Genomic DNA, 21,579 nt, shown 5'->3' with positions numbered 1-21,579 from the left:
AAGGACATTGCGGGCTTCTTGTATAGGCAAGTGTCCTCATATTAAAAGTCAGCAGCTACAGTATTTTCTAGCTGCTGTCCTAATTTTTTAAATCTTATTAAATCTGATTTTTTGATTTTTATCATATTTATCTTAGATAGATTTTTACTCCAAAAACATTTTAATATCTAAAAGATAGTTTTCTATTCAAGATACATTAAAAAATGACCAGTTACACTTACCGGTAACGGTGTTTCTGGGAAGTCTTCCAGGACGGCACCCTGAGAGATGACTGGTCCCACCTAACAGGACACACAATCAACAAAGAGGTTAAAACCCCCTCCCCTCCCTGTGCTCCTCAGTTGTGAAAATGTATTGACCCACACCAGTGCACGAGAGTGAAACACCTCAAAACTCCATACAAAACCAACATACCAAAAAGAGCAGGTGGGAAGTAGGACTGCCGTCCTGGAAGCCTTCCAAGAAACACTGTTACCAGTAAGTGTAACTGGTCATTTTCTCAAGTCGTCTTCCAGGACGGCACCCTGAGAGAAGAGCAAGTAGCTCAGGCCTACCTTATGGTGAGACAACAGCTTGTAGGACCTTCCTACCAAATGCCAGATCCTAAGGAGACACCAACTCCACCCTGTAATGGCTCAGGAAGGTGCTCTGGCTTGTCCATGTAGCTGCTCTACATATCTGCTCCACTGATGCTCTGGCCCTTTCTGCCCAAGAGGTCGCCAGAGACCGAGTGGAATGTGTTTAAAGGTCAATCGGGGCTGCCCCACCAGACTGGTCATAGGCTAAAGAAATAGTCTGTTGGATCCATCTTGCTATGGATGCCCTAGGCGCGTGCTGACCCTTCTTCTGGCCAGAAAAATTAACCAATGGCTGGACCTTCTAAACTCTTTTACTTTATCTAAATAAGCCAACAGACAATGTCTGACATCTAAACAATGAAAAGAACTTTCTCTCTCGTTCTGAGGATTGGTGCAAAAAGAAGGAAGGACAATCTCTTGAGTTCTGTGGAACTTTGAGGCTACCTTCAGGAGATACAGGGGGTCCTGCCCAAGTACAACCCTGTCATTAAATAATAGAAATAAAGGGCTCTTTTATTGACACAACCTGAATGTTGCTTATCCTACTGGCCGTTGTAACTGCCAGCAGGAAAGCTATTTTAAAGGTAAGGAACTGAAGAGGGATAACAGCTAATGGTTCAAATGGTGCCCTGGTTAGCGTTTCCAAAACCAAAACAAGGTCCCAGGGCGGAAATCTGCTCATCTGCACTGGAGATAGTCTTCTTTGACCGACAGGAACCTTTTAATTAGAGGGTCCAGAGCCAATCTCCTGTCCAAAAAAACAGGACAAAGCTGCAACCTGAACCCTAAGCCTCGGTTCACACTGGGACGACTTGTCAGACGACCTAGTCGCCTGACAACTAGTGTCCCATTCTGTGCAATGGAACCGTTCTAATCGGAGCGACGCAAGTCGCTCCGATTTAGAAAAAGGTTCCTGTACTACTTTGGGGGTGACTTGCATTGACTTCTATACAGAAGTCGTTTTGCAAGTCACCGCTGAGTCGTGTCCTGGGTCGCCTGAGGCAGTCGCGCTGCAAGTCGTGCTGCCTCAGTGTGAACTGACCCTGAGTGTCTTGGTCGTCAGCCCCTGATCTGCGCCATCCTGGAGAAAGTCCAGGATGGCAGGGATCTCTCGTTGGGAAGTCCCCTTCGCCTGGCACCAGCGCAAGAAGACTCCCCAGACTTTTGCGTAAATACGTAAATCCCATCACAATGGATACATTGGATTACAGTTGTTTTTTTCAAGTTTAATGCACTTGTTTTCACTTTGTATCATTTATTTATTTTGTGGTGGTCTTGAAGAGATACCTCTCTTTACACTCTATGAGAATATCACAGGTTTAATTATTACACATTTAGGGCATTGATCCCTCCTTTTAGATATCACTTTTGTTCTATTTTCTATTTTTTTTTTTTTTTTTAATATTATACTAGCGCCACACTTTATTGTTCCTTGTATATTCACAATAGTCAGATTGTTGTGTTGGCTGCTTCACTATATATTCTTCTCAAGAGTTGGCGCAACATTTTCTCACTTAAATTTTTGCGTAAATACGCCTGGTAACCGGCTTCCTACTTAAAAGAAGTGTGTCGATTACGCTCCCAGAACACCCCCTTTTTTGTAGGTGCTCCCTTTCAAGAGCCAAGCCGTCAGCTTGAAGAAGCCGGGAACTGGGTGGCAGACTGAGCCCTAAAGGAGAAGGAAGATGGAAGATGCTGAGGGGGAGCTATGGACCAATTTCCCAGGGAAGGGAACTAGGTCCTCTTGGGCCACCATGGGGCGATCAGAATCAGTCTGCCCTCTGAAAGACTTAGTTTCTGCAGTATTCTCAGGATTAGAACTAAGGGGGAAAGGCATATGCTAAGCGAAGTCCCAAACTTGGGCCAGCACATCTACCCCCTCTGAATACCTTTCCCGAGAGCGTGAGAAGAATCTCTTCACTCTGCTGTTCCTTCTGCGGGTGAAGAGGTCGATTTCTGGGTTGCCAAAGTGCCGGCACACAAGGGAGAGCAATTCGGGATTCAATTCCCACTCCCCCTGGTGAATCGGCTGCCGACTAAGATAGTCCTCTTCGGCATTGTATGCCCCCTTTATATGTACAGCTGGAATAGAGGGGATTCATTGCTCTGCCCACCCGAGGATTTCCAGAGCCAGGATCAGAAGAGTGCGAGATCTGCTGCCTCCCTGATGATTCAGGAATGCTACCGTTGTTGCATTGTCAGACAGGATCTAGACCTCTCGGCACCCAATTCTTTCTTCGAAGGCCCTTAAGGCCTCTCTGACTGCCAAGAGTTCTCGGAAGTTGGAGGAAGCATTCCTCTGACCCTGGTTCCAGGCACCCTGGGCTTGAAGTTCCTCTAAGTGGGCCCCCCAACCCTAGGTGCTTGCATCCGTTGTTATCCTGGGAGGTTGGAGTTGACTCCAAAAAGTAGCCCTTCTGCAGCCTCTGAGGGTAGAGCCACCACTGTAGAGACTCCCTTACCTCTGCTGGAATGGGAACCCTGTCGTCCAGTTCCTCTCTCCCCGTCCCAGGAGGATAGGAGGAATTACTGGAGAGTCCTGGAATGGAGCTGAGCTCATGGAACATGGGATACAGAATGTCATCAGTCCAAGAACTCTCATTACCTCCCTGTAAGAGACCTCCTCTAATTCTAGAAGGGATGCTACCGCTGAAATGAGGCCCTCTACCTTGCCCTGGAGAAAAACAAGCTTCTGTGCTGTTGAATCCACCAGGAATCCTAGATAGACCTTGGTCTGAGCAGGAACCAGCGAGGACTTCTCCTGGCTGAGATCCAACCCAGAGACTCCAGGGTACTCACTACCTTGGCCAGGTGGGAAAGAAGGAGATCTCGATTCTGGTTGTAAACCAGTATGTCGTTGAGATAGGGGATCAGGGTTAACCGCTTGAGATGAAGCAAAGCAGCCACCTATGCCAGAATCTTTTTAAACTCTCTCGGACTGGCAGCCAGTCTGAAGGGTAGGGCAGAGAACTGCCAGTGCTGCACTCCCTGCTCTGAGGGGATTGCGAACCTTAGAAAAGCCTGGTGTTCTGGAAAGATGGGGACATGGAGATAAGCATCCTTCAAGACTATCGTTATCATAAATACGTCCTTGCTTTCTGAGAGTATAAACGCTTTCCATGCAGAACCTCTTGTACCACAGGAACGCATTTAGCCTCTTTAAATTTATTATGAGACGGTACCTTCCTGAGGGCCTTGGGACTACGAAGATGTGCGAGTAGAATCCGTTCCTGCATTGTCCTGCTGGGACGGGCACTGACTCCCTGCTTTGCCAGCTCTCTAACATTGTGCAAGATACCCGCTGCCTTAAGAGGATCTTTGGGCAAGTGGCTTGAAAAGGAAACTTGGGGGAGGAGAGTAGAGAAACTTCAGCCTGTAGCCCCCTCTTACAATCAGGAGGATGTGGGGACTCCTTTCCCACTGAGAGAGGAAGTGGGAAAGTCTTCCCCCCTACCCTTGTGTCATTTGGCATCCTTGTCGGAAGACTTCTGGCTGGGAAAGAGGAGAACTCCCTTCTGCTTGCCTTTTCCGACCCCCCCAACGCTTGTTAACGGTACCCTTTCTATCTCCAAACCATTTTTAAGCATGGGGCCTCGAAAGAAAATTTCCCCGTCCTTCTTAGGTTTAATGGGAAATTTCTTGCCCTTTTCTTTAGACCTAGAAAGGGCCTGATCTGAAAAGCAGGGAACCCTCAAATGGAAAGCCACACAACCGAGTCTTAGAAGAGTTGTCCCCATCCCAGGTCTTAACCCACAAGGCTCTCCTTGCGGAATTTAACAAGGCACCAGTCTTGGCTGTTGTACGCACCGTCTCGACTGCAGCATCTTACAGATAGGCTATTGCTCTACCTATCACCTCTAAAGAGTCCAATACCATTTGGATTTGTAGGTTCGTAACACATGATCCATTCGTTTTGCGACCCACATGTCTGCATTCCTCATCACACAAACCGAAGCCAACGCAGGACTCCTAGCCCCTGCATTGGCTTCCCAGGCCCTGTGGAAGAGGGTCTTGGCTCGTCGGTCCATCTGGTCTCTGATGTTGCCTGCATCCTCAAAAGAGAGGTCAGACTGCTTGGATACCTGTGCCAGGAAAGCATATGTTTTAAAGAACCTTTCTTCTTCCTTCCTAAAGGGACACCTACGTTTCCACGTTTTAAACTTCAAAAGCTTTCTTTCAGGTTCCTTTCACTTCCTCAGGATGATATCCTTGAGGGCCTGGTGAACCGGGAGAACTTTGGCCTGGGGCTTAACCAAGCCTCTATATATTCTGTCCTGGGCAGACACCTTGGCTGTGGGTTCCTGTTATTCCTCTGACACATATACTGCCCTAAGGAGTCCCTCCATATCGTTTCTGAAAAGATATGTCTGCCGGGTCTGGAGTCTTCCTCCTCCTCCTGTCTACTAAGCCCTCATCAGAACAACTGTGGTCAGGAGCCTCAGCCTCATCTTCCTCCTCAGAATCCTGAGACGGAGGAGATCTCAGGGGTTCCGGACGTCTTTTTGGAAGGCCTTAAGAGTTGACAGCATCTCTGTCTGTACAGAAAGAAAGTCCCTCATGACCTGAGGTTTCTTTTCCCACTAACTTGTGAATACATTTGTAGCAAAAGGGCTTAGAATGGTCCTGGGGTAACTTAGCGTTACAGTACCCACATCTTTTAGAGCGGGAAGGAGTCTTTATAGGATGGCTGGCAACCCCCTGGGCAGTGACATCCTCTCCTGTAAAGAGACACACAAGGTAGCATACAATAAGCGCAAAGCTGTGTCCCGCAGGAGTAAGAGTCAGGGTCCCCTCCCCCATCATAACCCCTGCCAGCTAGACCGACTCACCCCCCTGTGGTCTCCTCTATAGCTGTAGCCGAGCGGGCCTCTTCTCTTGCTCCATCCGACACACCGCTTGTGTCCTAAAGTGGGCAGGTATTGACCAGAGTGGCAAGAGCAGGGTGTGGACGCCTGTTCCACTGCCAGCCAGACCTCCGCTCCTGGACAAAAAAACGCAGTTGCCGCCATTTTCTTGAAGCGAGGAAACCAGAAGTGATGCGGCGACGTCATTCCCGGCGCTGGAGAGGAAGCCACGTCATTCCTCTTCCAAATGCCGGATAGATGGCGCCGGGCTCTTACTCCTCTGTAGAACTGCCGACCGGCGCCATCTCCTCACTGCCAGCCACCCGCGCAACCCAGCAGGAACCTCCAGGAGTCAGGGAACGCTGTGAGAGCCACCGCTGTAGATTCCAGCGTTCGCCATGGGAAAAAACTGACTGCCAGCTCCCCTATTGAACGGACGCCCGGTCAGATAGGGGGGAAAGAGCAGGAAAGTGGTCCCTTAAGTTCTGGTTACCCCACTGTACCCAGGGTCCTTTAGTACTCAGGGAGGCTCTTCCAAATCTGCTGCCCCCGAGAGAAAGGGAGACCCTCCCCAGGAAGGAAAGATATCCTACCAGACCCAAAAAGCTTCTCAAGTTTGTGGTCCGGCTCCCAGGGGGAGACCACCAGCCCCAGGCCTCGGGTCTTTCCCGGGAAAAAAATAAACGGTTTCGCTGTGGGAAAACACAATCAAGAACTGAAGAGCACAGTGAGAGGCGGGGGTTGATTTGTTGATTGTGTTTCCTGTCAGGTGGGACCAGTCATCTCTCAGGGTGCCGTCCTGGAAGACGATTGAGAAATTTTAGTTTATTCAGCGTGAAATGGAGCTTAGGTTTGTAGCATGAGGCTGTATATTCTGCAATATTTACATTTTTGGTAAACTCATTCAATGAATCCAGGCTCTGCATTGATGCATTCACACAATTTCACAGTAACCATGAGCTAAAACAAAAGTTCAGGAATATTCCTTCATCCTATTGTTTTGCAAATCTATGTACACTACAAACTGTATGATTGAATCGGTTCTGATATCACTGTTTTACTAACCTGACAGCTTATTATTCCAAATAGGAAACCTTTGTTTTGTTTGCAAATATTAAAGATTCTAACTACCAGCAAGAACAAGTCCTTCCATTTAAAGAGCACCTGTCATTTCAGATACATCATGGCAGCGCCTGTTAGCGGGCATCCACTCACACCACGTCCCTCACCTTGTTGTGTCACTGCTGCATCACCAGCCGTCCCAATAAAGTGAATGGGACTGTCGGTGAATCAACAGCGGGTCAGAGGAGCCGCTGCAGGACAGAGTTGACAGTTGCTCTTTCAAAATATGATTAAAATGGAGTTGATTTAAATCAAGCCTTTTCATTAGTGATTTAAATCGACTTGATTTAAATCAAATCCACCACAATACTGGAGCTGTAAAGTGGAGCTGCAACCAAGCAGGATTTGATCACCTACCAGGTTTTCATTGCTACCAATATTACGGTGGATTTCCAGAAGAATATATGAACAGTGGACACCAGAAAATGGACATACCTTATTTATCGGCGTATAACACGCACTTTTTTCCCCTGAAAATCAGGGGAAAATCGCAGGTGCGTGTTATACGCCGATCCCCTGCGATCCTGAGCTGTCAATTCTTCAAAATCGCCGACCGCGATTTGAAAATGGCGCCGCCGGCGCCGAAATACACAGAGCCGGTCCTCGGCTCTTTCCGGCGGCTCTCGTTCACTTTCGGCTCCACTCGTAGTCCCGAGCGGAGCTATCCGAACCTACTCGGCTAGGTTCGGATAGCTCCGCTTGGGACTACGAGTGGAGCCGAAAGTGAACGAGAGCCGCCGGGAAGAGCCGAGGACCGGCTCTGTGTATCTCGGCGCCGGCGGCGCCATTTTCAAATCGCGGTCGACGATTTTGAAGCCCAGGTTAGCTGGGATAGAGGTTTGAAGGCTGCACTGGGGCAAGGCTGCACTGGGGCAAGGCTGCACTGGGGAAGGCTGCACTGACATGGCTGCACTGACATGGCTGCACTGGGGCAAGGCTGCACTGAGAAGGCTGCAATGATGAGCATTTAAATGTAAGTTTTTTTCCCTTCAACTTCCCTCCTAAATTGGGGTGCGTGTTATACGTCGGTGTGTGTTATACGCCGATAAATACGGTAATCAAGCCAGCTGACAGCAATACCCTGGGTGTCACCGAGACAGGAAGTGAAATAGAATAGGGAAGAAAATGACAGGCCAGCTAACTCATCCCACTCCTTTCAATCAAGCCGTACAGAATGTATATTCCACACTGCTACTAATAAAAGGTCTCTAGCTAGCCCATCCAACTACAACTCTCATTCAGCAAATGTGCCATTTGTACTGACTGCAAAATTTGTAATCAATATAAGGATTCTAGGGGGCAATTTAAAAAGCAGCAGTATGGCCATAAAATAAAAAAAATAAAAAAAACACAACACACTGCTTTCCATGCTGTGGGGATCAATATACAACAGAAAGGAGTAAAAGCGTCAAGTTTCCTGAACCGTAAAGTTTTTGCTGCCACCAACCTAACTACATCGGTGACAGTGGTGGCTTTTAAAAAATGTCAGCAGCCGGGAGTCTGTTTTACATTTTTACTCCTGGCTCCCAGCTTTGTAGTAGAAGTGTGCAGCCTTCCAGTCACTTCTACATGGCACTGGCTTACAAGTGTCATTATGGTAAATACAGCCCGATACATGAATTGGAGTTTACTGTTTCCTCAATGAATACACCTAACACTTCTAGAACCTGTATAGGGAAATGATAACTGATTTGCTGAGTAATACTATCACTGCCCTGCTTTATGTATTGTTGATTAAAAAGGAGCTATGGAGGCATTAAAGTGCACCGGTCATGTGATAAAAGATGCCATTGCTGGTCCTCTTCTGCAAATGCTAATGGTCTGTTTGTTTTTAGCGCCAATGCTTCCATGACCTGGGCCAGCAAAGCAGCAAATGATAATCAGAAATCCTTAAACCCATACTTGTTTCCAGTCTGAGACTTGAAAGAGTGAAGACCAGGGTCAGCGTGAATCTAGGGAACTAGCATTTTCAGGAGATATCTGCAATAGCAACCATCGTATATATCTCATAGTGGGTTTCCTTTACGTTGGGTTTGGTGAGACTCTAATTTAGTTGATAGAGTTGCAATCATCCTCATCATTCAGGAGAGGTGTTCTGTCAGCATCATCTCTAGATGGGTGCTCCATCTGAGGTCTTTGGCATCTTGTTTAGTGTGCCTCCCTGGTGACATGCAGAAAGGAGAGATCAGCAAAAGACATAATAATACATGGTTATACTTGTCACATGAGTCACTCTTCAGCAGTACAGATTTCTTGCCTTACAGTTCCCGTTGCCAAGAAAACAATAAACCTCCCTCAATGAAAGCTGTGTGTTACCACGTTTACAATATTACTACCCCTGAGCCATCGGCTTTTTGCACACCTGCTCCAGTACCTGATCATGTTATCAAATGCAACTTTTCGTGATCATATCATACCAGTAATCTGTAGCTGTATAAAGTATTGTAGCCAGCAGTAGATTGCCACAGAAAATAACCCAGAGAGAGAATAAACTGCAGGTGTGCCATGACTCTAATGCTGGCCATATGCAATGATACATTCATCTGATGTATTGATCAATTCGATCAAACTGTCATAACTTTCAGAAATCAACTGGACCAATACATTCTTTGATTAGTACACAAAATCAGTTTTCTATGTAGTTATTGGTAGATTTCCATGGATTCTATACAGTAACTGGTTGCGCTCATTTTCCTATATAGTGTCTAATTTATTCACATCATTCTATAGAGTGTTTCAGAGTTCTATGCAGTCATGAATCGGCGGTCTAACTCTAACAGCTACTACCTGTTTCTTCAAAGCAGAAAGTAAGCCGGCAACTCGATATCTCCTTGGTAATATCCTTTGACTACATCATATACACAGGATCAATACTGACATGTTTTGGCTATTACAGCCTTACTCATAGTACTCAATGCTAGGAGTAAAGCTGTAAAAGCCGAAACAGGTCAGCATTGATCCTGTGTATATGATGTAGTCAAATAAAGGATATTACCAAGGAGTTATTGAGTTGCCGGCTTACTTTCTGCTTTGGATGTTCGAACATGGGAGTGGGGATTCCCCAGCCTAAGCACCGAATCTCAGCAAGTATTTTTCAATTGTGCGGTTGAGCTTGGGTATCTTCTACTTGTAATTACCTGTTTCTTATCCACTACGTTTAAAATCACAGAGGTCACTATACAAGCAATGATATTCGCCAACATGAATATCATCATATGCTGCCAGCGCCACAATGGGATCTTCGCTTCACTAGAGACAGAAGGAAATCGAATAATTAGAACAACTGAACAATTTCCACCATGACTTTATCAACATTGTATTTACAAAACCCCTTTACCCTGATGTTTATACAAACTTCCTGGGCAGCACATTGGCTAAGGGGTTAGCACTTCCTCCACCTGGCAGCACTAGGGTCCTTGGTCTGAATCCCAACTATGGCACTACCTGCCTGGATTTCGCATGTTCTCCCTGTGCACGCGGGTTTCCTTTCGGTACTCCAGTTTCCTCCCCCACTCCAAAGACATGCTGGTAGGTTAATTGGCTCCTGTCTAAATTGGCCCTAGTATATGTATGTATGAATGCGAGTTAGGAACTTAGATTGTAAGCTCCTTGAGAGCAGAGATTGATGTTAATGTACAAAGTAAAGCGCTGCGTCAATTGAGCAGCACTATATAAGTACCTGTAATAAATAAAATAAATATTTCTTCCCTGCACCCATAAGATACAGGTACAGTAATTGACCTCTTCACAAACACCTACCCCCTATGTGTGTCTGTGTATGATGGTAGCAAGATTGTTAAAGTGTAAGCTACACATGGACAGGGACTGATGTGATGGTTCTATATAAAATGTCAATGCCATATATAGATATTTTTGGACACACCTGGATTTAGTTCCAAGGATTCTGCCAACAATAAGATTAGAAGTTCCAACACCAATCATCTGCACAGAGCCAGCCAGGCCCAAGGCTGTTCCGAGGGTCGCTTGTGGGACCATGAGAGTGATAGAGGGCCACATACTGGCCTGAGGGTAGAAAACAAACATCATCAGCTGGGAAGCAGGTGAACTCTGGATGTACTAATATATCAGGGTCATAAAAATTAACCAACACTCATTTTAACATAAAGCTGTACGACCAGTCTTTCTGGACCATCAAATTAAGCATAACCAGGAAACAAAATATTTTTTGGAGAAATGCTGCACCAGGTCCCCTCTTGTACCACTCAAATAACCAACAGTCTAGAAATTGGGTCATGCAATCTCTGTGAAAGGGTTAATTCAGCCAATCTGACCTATACCTTCCACAGCGATCACATGACCAAATGCCTAGTCATTTTGGATGCATAACGTCAATAAGTGCAATACAGTATGAAACTAATCCTGTAACCGATTTATCTTTGCAATATTTTCAGGATCCACCTGGCTGCCTGACTGACAGCTGACTCCGCCTTTCACCGCATCGCAGAGAGCTAGAGCTAGACATGCCCCCCTTTCCAGAGTTCAGCATTAAAGTCATATAAAAAAAAATAAAAAAAAACAGGTTTTACAATTATCTGCAATCCTCACTAACACCATCCACAAAAGATGCAATCATGTACGCTGACTTGGGATCAACAACTACCCTTTCGTGGACTTTGCTAGAAACCCGTAAGTCATAATTTCACCTTTGTCTTCCAAATCCACTTAGGGTTGAGATCCAGCTCTCCCCAAAGGGTCCTATCCCCACTACCAGCCAACCCTATCCCCTCTCTACCTCTCTCCCTTATCTTATACCCCCCCTATTTGTATTCTTCCCCCTTGATTTCTTCAGTTAAGGTAAACTTCCTCTCCACTTGCCAGCAATGACACTCCACTCCATCTATTTGCTTGACAACCAATCCCCTTACACATTGGATGACTGGCTGATTTTAGGAACTTTCACATTGACAGAATTTATCCTGAAATTGTTATCTGTTACAGTAACTAAATTACACCCACAGGCTTACTTAAATTGTCCTTGTGAATGGTATGCTGTAATTAGGGGAACCATTATAGCCTTACCGCAGCAAAGGAATATGTCACCCCGAGCCACAAGGTAGAGACCAGCGGAGGGACGAAGGTAAAAGCCAGGAGAGCAAAAACTGGCAACGTGAAGACCGCACAAAGGACAGCCATGATCCCTCTCATGCCCACATAGTCCTGAAAGAGAACAACACTCTGGTATAGGCCAAGCAACAAGGGCACAGAACCTGCATGTATAATCAATGCAATGGCAAAACGGTTTACTAATACCAATTCCCTTGTTTTTGCTCCTGCAAACTACATATGAAGAAGTACAGAAACGTAAAAGAAGATCTATCATCATTTTTATTTTACAGTTTTGTCCCCTATTTAACCACTTGACGACCGCCTCACGCCGATTTACGTCGGCAAGGTGGCACGGACAGGCAAAATCACGTACATATACGTGATTTGCCTTCCGCGGGTGGGGGTCCGATCGGACCCCCCCGGTGCCCGAGGCGGTCGTCTTTTGTCCCACGGCGATCGGAGATCAGGGGGAGGCCATCCGTTCGTGGCCCCCCCCTCGCGATCGCCGCCGGCCAATCACATCATTCCTTTCCTGCTGTATGCTAAACAGCAGCAAAGGAAATTATGTCGTCTCTCCTCGGCTCGGTAATTTCCGTTCCGGCCCGAGGAGAGAAGACAGGTATGTGAGTGCACAACACTACACACACACAGTAGAACATGCCAGGCACACTAAACACCCCGATCCCCCCCCAATCACCCCCCCCCTGTCACAAACTGACACCAGCAGTTTTTTTTTTTTTTTTTTTTCTGATTACTGCATGGTGTCAGTTTGTGACAGTTACAGTGTTGGGACAGTTAGTATTACCCCCCTGTAGGTCTAGGATACCCCCCTAACCCCCCCTAATAAAGTTTTAACCCCTTGATCACCCCCTGTCACCAGTGTCGCTAAGCGATCATTTTTCTGATCGCTGTATTAGTGTCGCTGGTGACGCTAGTTAGGGACCTAAATATTTAGGTTCGCCGTCAGCGTTTTATAGCGACAGGGACCCCCATATACTACCTAATAAATGTTTTAACCCCTTGATGGCCCCCTAGTTAACCCTTTCACCACTGATCACCGTATAACTGTTACGGGTGACGCTGGTTAGTTTGTTTATTTTTTATAGTGTCAGGGCACCCTCCGTTTATTACCGAATAAAGGTTTAGCCCCCTGATCGCCCGGCGGTGATATGCGTCGCCCCAGGCAGCGTCAGATTAGCGCCAGTACCGCTAACACCCACGCACGCAGCATACGCCTCCCTTAGTGGTATAGTATCTGATCGGATCAATATCTGATCCGATCAGATCTATACTAGCGTCCCCAGCAGTTTAGGGTTCCCAAAAACACAGTGTTAGCGGGATCAGCCCAGATACCTGCTAGCACCTGCGTTTTGCCCCTCCGCCCGGCCCAGCCCAAGTGCAGTATCGATCGATCACTGTCACTTACAAAACACTAAACGCATAACTGCAGCGTTCGCAGAGTCAGGCCTGATCCCTGCGATCGCTAACAGTTTTTTTGGTAGCATTTTGGTGAACTGGCAAGCACCAGCCCCAGGCAGCGTCAGGTTAGCGCCAGTAGCGCTAACACCCACGCACGCACCGTACAGCTCCCTTAGTGGTATAGTATCTGATCGGATCAATATCTGATCCGATCAGATCTATACTGGCGTCCCCAGCAGTTTAGGGTTCCCAAAAACGCAGTGTTAGCGGGATCAGCCCAGATACCTGCTAGCACCTGCGTTTTGCCCCTCCGCCCGGCCCAGCCCAGCCCACCCAAGTGCAGTATCGATCGATCACTGACACTTACAAAACACTAAATGCATAACTGCAGCATTCGCAGAGTCAGGCCTGATCCCTGCGATCGCTAACAGTTTTTTTGGTAGTATTTTGGTGAACTGGCAAGCACTAGCCCCAAGCAGCGTCAGATTAGCGCCAGTACCGTTAACACCCACGCACGCACCGTACACCTCCCTTAGTGGTATAGTATCTGAACGGATCAATATCTGATCCGATCAGATCTATACTGGCGTCCCCAGCAGTTTAGGGTTCCCAAAAACGCAGTGTTAGCGGGATCAGCCCAGATACCTGCTAGCACCTGCGTTTTGCCCCTCCGCCCAGCCCAGCCCACCCAAGTGCAGTATCGATCGATCACTGTCACTTACAAAATACTAAACACATAACTGCAGCGTTAGCAGAGTCAGGCCTGATCCCTGCGATCGCTAACAGTTTTTTTGGTAGCTTTTTATTGAACTGGCAAGCGCCAGCGGCCTAGTACACCCCGGTCGTAGTCAAACCAGCACTGCAGTAATACTTGGTGATGTGGCGAGTCCCATAAGTGCAGTTCAAGCTGGTGAGGTGGCAAGCACAAGTAGTGTCCCGCTGCCACCAAGAAGACAAACACAGGCCCGTCGTGCCCATAGTGCCCTTCCTGCTGCATTCGTCAATCCTAATTGGGAACCCACCGCTTCTGCAGCGCCCGTACTTCCCCCATTCTCATCCCCAACCAAATGCAGTCGGCTGCATGAGAGGCATTTTTATGTCCTCCCGAGTACCCCTACCCAACGAACCCCCAAAAAAGATGTCGTGTCTGCAGCAAGCGCGAATATAGGCGTGACACCCTCTATTATTGTCCCTCCTGTCCTGACAATCCTGGTCTTTGCATTGGTGAATGTTTTGAACACTACCATTCATTAGTTGAGTATTAGCGTAGGGTACAGCATTGCACAGACTAGGCACACTTTCACAGGGTCTCCCAAGATGCCATCGCATTTTGAGAGACCTGAACCTGGAACCGGTTACCGTTATAAAAGTTAGTTACAAAAAAAGTGTAAAAAAAAAAAAAATATATATAAAATAAAAAAAAATAGTTGTCATTTTATTGTTCTCTCTCTCTCTCTATTCTCTCTCTCTTGTTCTGCTCTTTTTGACTGTATTCTATTCTGCAATGTTTTATTGTTATTATGTTTTATCGTGTTTGCTTTTCAGGTATGCAATTTTTTATACTTTACCGTTTACTGTGCTTTATTGTTAACCATTTTTTTGTCTTCAGGTACGCCATTCACGACTTTGAATGGTTATACCAGAATGATGCCTGCAGGTTTAGGTATCATCTTGGTATCATTCTTTTCAGCCAGCGGTCGGCTTTCATGTAAAAGCAATCCTAGTGGCTAATTAGCCTCTAGACTGCTTTTACAAGCCGTGGGAGGGAATGCCCCCCCCCCCCACCGTCTTCCGTGTTTTTCTCTGGCTCTCCTGTCTCAACAGGGAACCTGAGAATGCAGCCGGAGATTCAGCCAGCTGACCATAGAGCTGATCAGAGACCAGAGTGGCTCCAAACATCTCTATGGCCTAAGAAACCGGAAGCTACGAGCATTTTATGACTTAGATTTCGCCGGATGTAAATAGCGCCATTGGGAAATTGGGGAAGCATTTTATCACACCGATCTTGGTGTCATCAGATGCTTTGAGGGCAGAGGAGAGATCTAGGGTCTAATAGACCCCAATTTTTTCAAAAAAGAGTACCTGTCACTACCTATTGCTATCATAGGGGATATTTACATTCCCCGAGATAACAATAAAAATGATTAAAAAAAAAAAAAAAATGAAAGGAACAGTTTAAAAATAAGATAAAAAAGCAAAAAAATAATAAAGAAAAAAAAAAAAAAAAAGCACCCCTGTCGCCCCCTGGTCTCGCGCTAAGGCGAACGCAAGCGGCGGTCTGTCGTCAAACGTAAACAGCAATTGCACCATGCATGTGAGGTATCGTCGCGAAGGTCAGATCAAGGGCAGTAATTTTTGCAGTAGACCTCCTCTGTAAATCTAAAGTGGTAACCTGTAAAGGCTTTTAAAGGCTTTTAAAAATGTATTTATTTTGTTGCCACTGCACGTTTGCGCGCAATTTTAAAGCATGTCATGTTTGGTATCCATGTACTCGGCCTAAGATCATCTTTTTTACTTCATCAAACATTTGGGCAATATAGTGTGTTTTAGTGCATTAAAATTTAAAAAAGTGTGTTTTTTCCCCAAAAAATGCGTTTGAAAAATCGCTGCGCAAATACTGTGTGAAAAAAAAAAATGAAACACCCACCATTTTAATCTGTAGGGCATTTGCTTTAAAAAAAATATATAATGTGTGGGGGTTCAAAGTAATTTTTTGCAAAAAAAAAAATAACTTTTTCATGTAAACAATGAGTGTCAGAAAGGGCTTTGTCTTCAAGTGGTTAGAAGAGTTGGTGATGTGTGACATAAGCTTCTAAATGTTCTGCATAAAATGCCAGGACAGTTCAAAACCCCCCCAAATGACCCCATTTTGGAAAGTAGACACCCCAAGCTATTTGCTGAGAGGCATGTCGAGTCCATGGAATATTTTATATTGCGACACAAGTTGCGGGAAAGAGACACATTTTTTTTTTTTTTTTCTTTTTGCACAAAGTTGTCACTAAATGATATATTGCTCAAACATGCCATGGGAATATGTGAAATTACACCCCAAAATACATTCTGCTGCTTCTCCTGAATACGGGGATACCACATGTGTGAGACTTTTTGGGAGCCTAGCCGCGTATGGGACCCCGAAAACCAAGCACCGCCTTCAGGCTTTCTAAGGGCGTGAATTTTTGATTTCACTCTTCACTGCCTATCACAGTTTCAGAGGCCATGGAAAGCCCAGGTGGCACAAAACCCCCCCAAATGACCCCATTTTGGAAAGTAGACACCCAAAGCTATTTGCTGAGAGGTATAGTGAGTATTTTGCAGACCTCACTTTTTGTCACAAAGTTTTGAAAATTGAAAAAAGAAAAAGTTTTTTCTTGTCTTTCTTCATTTTCAAAAACAAATGAGAGCTGCAAAATACTCACCATGCCTCTCAGCAAATAGCTTGGGGTGTCTACTTTCCAAAATGGGGTCATTTGGGGGGTTTTGTGCCACCTGGGCATTCCATGGCCTCCGAAACTGTGATAGGCAGTGAAGAGTGAAATCAAAAATTTTCACCCTTAGAAATCCTGAAGGCGGTGCTTGGTTTTCGGGGCCCCGTACGCGGCTAGGCTCCCAAAAAGTCCCACACATGTGGTATCCCCGTACTCAGGAGAAGCAGCTAAATGTATTTTGGGGTGCAATTCCACATATGCCCATGGCCTGTGTGAGCAATATATCATTTAGTGACAACTTTGTGCAAAAAAAAAAAAAAAAAAAAAGTGTCACTTTCCCGCAACTTGTGTCAAAATATAAAATATTCCATGGACTCAATATGCTTCTCAGCAAATAGCTTGGGGTGTCTACTTTCCAAAATGGGGTCATTTGGGGGGGTTTTGTGCCACCTGGGCATTCCATGGCCTCCGAAACTGTGATAGGCAGTGAAGAGTGAAATCAAAAATTTACACCCTTAGAAATCCTGAAGGCGGTGCTTGGTTTTCGGGGCCCCGTACGCGGCTAAGCTCCCAAAAAGTCCCACACATGTGGTATCCCCATACTCAAGAGAAGCAGCTGAATGTATTTTGGGGTGCAATTCCACATAGGCCCATGGCCTGTGTGAGCAATATATCATTTAGTGACAACTTTTTGTAAATATTTTTTTTTTTTTTTTTTTGTCATTATTCAATCACTTGGGACAAAAAAAATAAATATTCAATGGGTTCAACATGCCTCTCAGCAATTTCCTTGGGGTGTCTACTTTCCAAAATGGGGTCATTTGGGGGGCATTTGTACTGCCCTGCCATTTTAGCACCTCAAGAAATGACATAGGCAGTCATAAACTAAAAGCTGTGTAAATTACAGAAAATGTACCCTAGTTTGTAGACGCTATAACTTTTGTGCAAACCAATAAATATATGTTTATTGACATTTTTTTTACCAAAGACATGTGGCCGAATACATTTTGGCCTAAATGTATGACTAAAATTTAGTTTATTGGATTTTTTTTATAACAAAGATTAGAAAATATCATTTTTTTTCAAAATTTTCGGTCTTTTTCCGTTTATAGCGCAAAAAATAAAAACTGCAGAGGTGATCAAATACCATCAAAAGAAAGCTCTATTTGTGGGAAGAAGAGGACGCAAATTTCGTTTGGGTACAGCATTGCATGACCGCGCAATTAGCAGTTAAAGCGACGCAGTGCCAAATTGGAAAAAGACCTCTGGTCCTTAGGCAGCATAATGGTCCGGGGCTCAAGTGGTTAAAGAGGAATGCAGAGGCTGACATCCCCCTACTGGTAAATGCTCAGATCCAAGATGAGCTGCAGCTTTGAATTAGCCATCTCCTTTGTAGCCGTTGTCGGATTGGCCGCAGCAGTAGAGGGAGACAGGTTGCATCTCATAACTAGGGTTAGAAAGCACTTATAAATATGGAACAAAGTTCTGCATGTACCATGTAGATTAGGAAAAAATATATTTGAAAATGTAACTGTGCTGATCCAAAAGTGCAATATTACCACTAAAACTGTGTCTTTACCTTGTATACAAACCTTAACAATAAAAAACTATAAACTGTAAAGTGCAACGTGTCAATAGGTCAATATGAAGTGCAAATTATCAAGTGCAAAATAAAACCCCAGAACAGAGGTATTTTACAATAATCCCCAAAGTCTACTTCCATTCCAAAAAAAAAACTTTTCACCACTTTGTGTGCCACCACCACCTTCTGAAATGGGCACTCACCAGAACCTAGAAAAAGTTTTTCCTTTGGTTTATATTGGGATAACCACTCCACTTTCCTGGCGTTCCTCCAACTAGCTTGCCACTAGTTACTCCTCATATCTCCATGCCAGTCTTGGTATCTCATAAGAAGTAAACATCCATCATTGCGCAACATACTTATATAAAAATGTATTTTAACCAATAAGATAATAACCAGAATGTGTAAAATGTGCACTCACAATTAAAGTGCCTTTTAGACCGGCACTGAGTCTTTCCAGCAGTTTGTTTTAGGGTTCAGCTCCGCCGCTTGGTTTCCCGGGATCGGCGTGCGCTCCAAGCCTCGATATGGTGCGGGTTTGGGACAGGAAGTGACGTTAGCGATTACCCAGAAGCCTCTACAGGTTTTGCATACATACATGCGTCATCAGGAAGCTGGGTACTCCATCTTTGAAATGGTATTTATGCCCTTTATGGTGATTATTCAGCCTATCAAATCATTAGAGGAAACCGGAAGTGCGTCATTGTTTCACTCTTGTTGTTACTATGCCGGAAGTGTATCTTCCGTCATTATAATTACTGGCAATTCTGAACTATGGTGTTATATTTATGATTGGGGGCCATTACTTATCGTTCCCAACACTGCCTATTTCAATTTGTTCTTTACTAAATTTCAACATATTTGGATACCCCAAAACAGATGGCTGAAAGAACTTTACATTTTTATGTTGTACTTTATAAAATCAATCCATTTTAATATTAAAAACCTTTCCAATCACCATATATTCATACTGTGATTATATACATAAAACTGCACCAAAAATATTTTCCTTCTTGCTAATCATAGTCCTATGCAAATATGTCTGAATGTCAATACATATAGAAAAAAAATATATAAAAAAGAAAATAAAATTAAAATAAATTTTAAATAAAAATAACTGAAAAGAAAAATGAAAAGAAAAAGAAATAAAATAAAAATAAAAATTTGAAAATAAAATAAAAGAATGAAACATATATGAATAAATAAAACCATTAATAATCCTCTATGAAGCAGTTAATATCAAGTTCCACGTTCAACCCATTTGGTTTCAAAGTATTCAATTTAAAAATCCAGTAAGTTTTATTTCTTGATATTTCTTTCCGCAAGTTAGAATTTCTCCAATTTCGGTTTATTTTATCTATGACATAAAATTTCAAATGTTGTGGGTTTCTGTTATGGGTATTTCTAAAATGTTTTGAAATATTTCTAAATATTTCTAAATATGTTCTCCTAGCCTAACGTTAAGTGGTCTTGTTGTTCTCCCTACGTACTGCAATCCGCAGCTACATTCCAATATGTAGGTCACATGAGTGCTGTTACAAGTGATAAGTTTATCAATATTATATTTTAATGCAGTTGGATTTGATTGGAATTCTGTAATTTTCCTACTCCCTTTGTTTGTGACCCTACAGGGTTTGCACTTTCCACATCTATAGAAGCCCTTATGGTCAAAAAAGGTCACCATTTTTTTTTGGGGGGGGGGGGGGGGGCAGGTACATTCTTTACAATCACATCCCTAATTCTTCTTGCTCGTCTATAAATAAACTTAGGTTTGGGTGGTAAAATCTTATTTAAATGTGGATCATTACAAATGATTGGCCTATTCTTTATTATTTTCTCTAAGACCCTGTATTCCGTATCATATCCAGTCACAAATGGCACTTCACTGTTTTCCCTTCTTTCTTTATTTTTGTTATTTTTCTCTTGTAATAAAATTTCTGTTAGTGCTTCCCACCTTCTCTCTGATGTACTCCAATTATTTTCTATTGTAACCCTTATCCACAAATCTCTTAATTAATAACACTGTTTGTGTGAGATAGTCGCCCATCAAATCACAGTTGCCCCTGATTCTAATAAATTGGCCTTTTGGGTATGGCCCTTTTCCACTGGGCATGGTGGCAACTACTAAAAGGGATATATTCATTACGGTCTGTATCCTTGAAGTGTGTTCTGGTGTTCAGTCTTCCCCCATTTTAAAAAATCTCCAAATCAAGAAAATGAATGGCTGTGTGGTGTGTACTTACAGTAAATTTAATGCCATATTTATTGTCACCAATGTGTTTGATGAATAGGTTTAGATCTTTCTGGTTGCCTTTCCAGACAACCAGGATATCATCTATAAATCTTTTATATATCTGTATGTGTGGCCAGCACTTTCCAAATATCTCTGCATTTTCCCATTTGTTAAGGAATATGTTGGCCACACTCGGGACGTATTTATTTCCCATACCCACCCCCTTTATTTGCTTGAAGTATTTATGTTTATGCCAAAAGAAATAGTTTCTCATAGCCATCCTGAGACCCTCCAATATAAACCTTCTCTGTTTTAGCTTTAAATCTGACTGTTTTTTTAATGCCCATGCAACTGCTGCCAGGGCATTGGTTTGTTTTATACTAGTGTAGAGTGACTCCACGTCTATAGTTAACACCATGGAGTCATCCACACCATTTTAAGTATGTTAATAATGTCCTTACTGTCTTTAATGAATGCCTGCCCTTTCCCCACCAGGGGTTGTAGGAATACACAGTGGCGTAGCGTGGGTTGTCAGCACCCGGGGCAAGGCAAATAATTTGCGCCCCCTAACCTGCGGACTTTTAGCACTCTCCGAGTCCCTTCCAATACAATAGTACTGACCTACCTGATTCCTATACTGACCACTACACTAAACTACTTGATTTCAACACTGACCAACCTGATTCCTTTACTGACCATTACACACCACACTGACTACTATACTATACTGTCCACTACACTGAGAACTACACTGACCACTATACTGTCCACTACACTACACTGACCACTATACTATACTGTCCACTGCACTGACCACTATACTGTCCACTATGCTATACTGTCCACTACACTGACCACTACACTGTCCACTACACTGACCACTATACTGTCCACTACACTGTCCACTACACTATATTGTCCACTACACTGACCACTATACTGTCCACTACACTACACTATATTGTCCACTACACTGACCACTATACTGTCCACTACACTATACTGACCACTATACTGTCCACTACACTGTCCACACCACTACACTGACCACTACACTATACTGTCCACTACACTGACCGCTATACTGTCAACTACACTACACTATACTGACCACTATATTGTCCACTACACTGACCACTGTACTGACCGCTACACTGACCACTATACTATACTGTCCACTACACTGAGAACTACACTGTCCACTACACTACACTGTCCACTATACTATACTGTCCACTACACTGAGAACTACACTGTCCACTACACTACACTGTCCACTATACTATACTGTCCACTACACTGAGAACTA

The 21,579-nt window shown here is 44.2% G+C and overlaps 1 protein-coding gene across 1 annotated transcript in view; it reads right to left on the bottom strand.

The window, feature by feature from the left end:
* Positions 1–8,593: 8,593 nt before the first annotated feature.
* LOC141148038 (lysosomal dipeptide transporter MFSD1-like) overlaps positions 8,594–21,579 on the bottom strand; it is a 33,992-nt gene continuing 21,006 nt past the window's right edge. The window contains 5 exon segments of the mRNA XM_073635196.1: positions 8,594–8,678; positions 8,680–8,705; positions 9,682–9,793; positions 10,428–10,567; positions 11,585–11,722. Of these exon segments, the coding sequence (XP_073491297.1) occupies positions 8,594–8,678; positions 8,680–8,705; positions 9,682–9,793; positions 10,428–10,567; positions 11,585–11,722 (501 nt within the window).

The sequence above is a fragment of the Aquarana catesbeiana genome, linkage group LG06 (assembly GCF_042186555.1).
Source record: "Aquarana catesbeiana isolate 2022-GZ linkage group LG06, ASM4218655v1, whole genome shotgun sequence".
Classification (NCBI taxonomy): Eukaryota; Metazoa; Chordata; class Amphibia; order Anura; family Ranidae; genus Aquarana; species Aquarana catesbeiana.
This window is presented reverse-complemented; position numbering and strand designations above follow the sequence as displayed.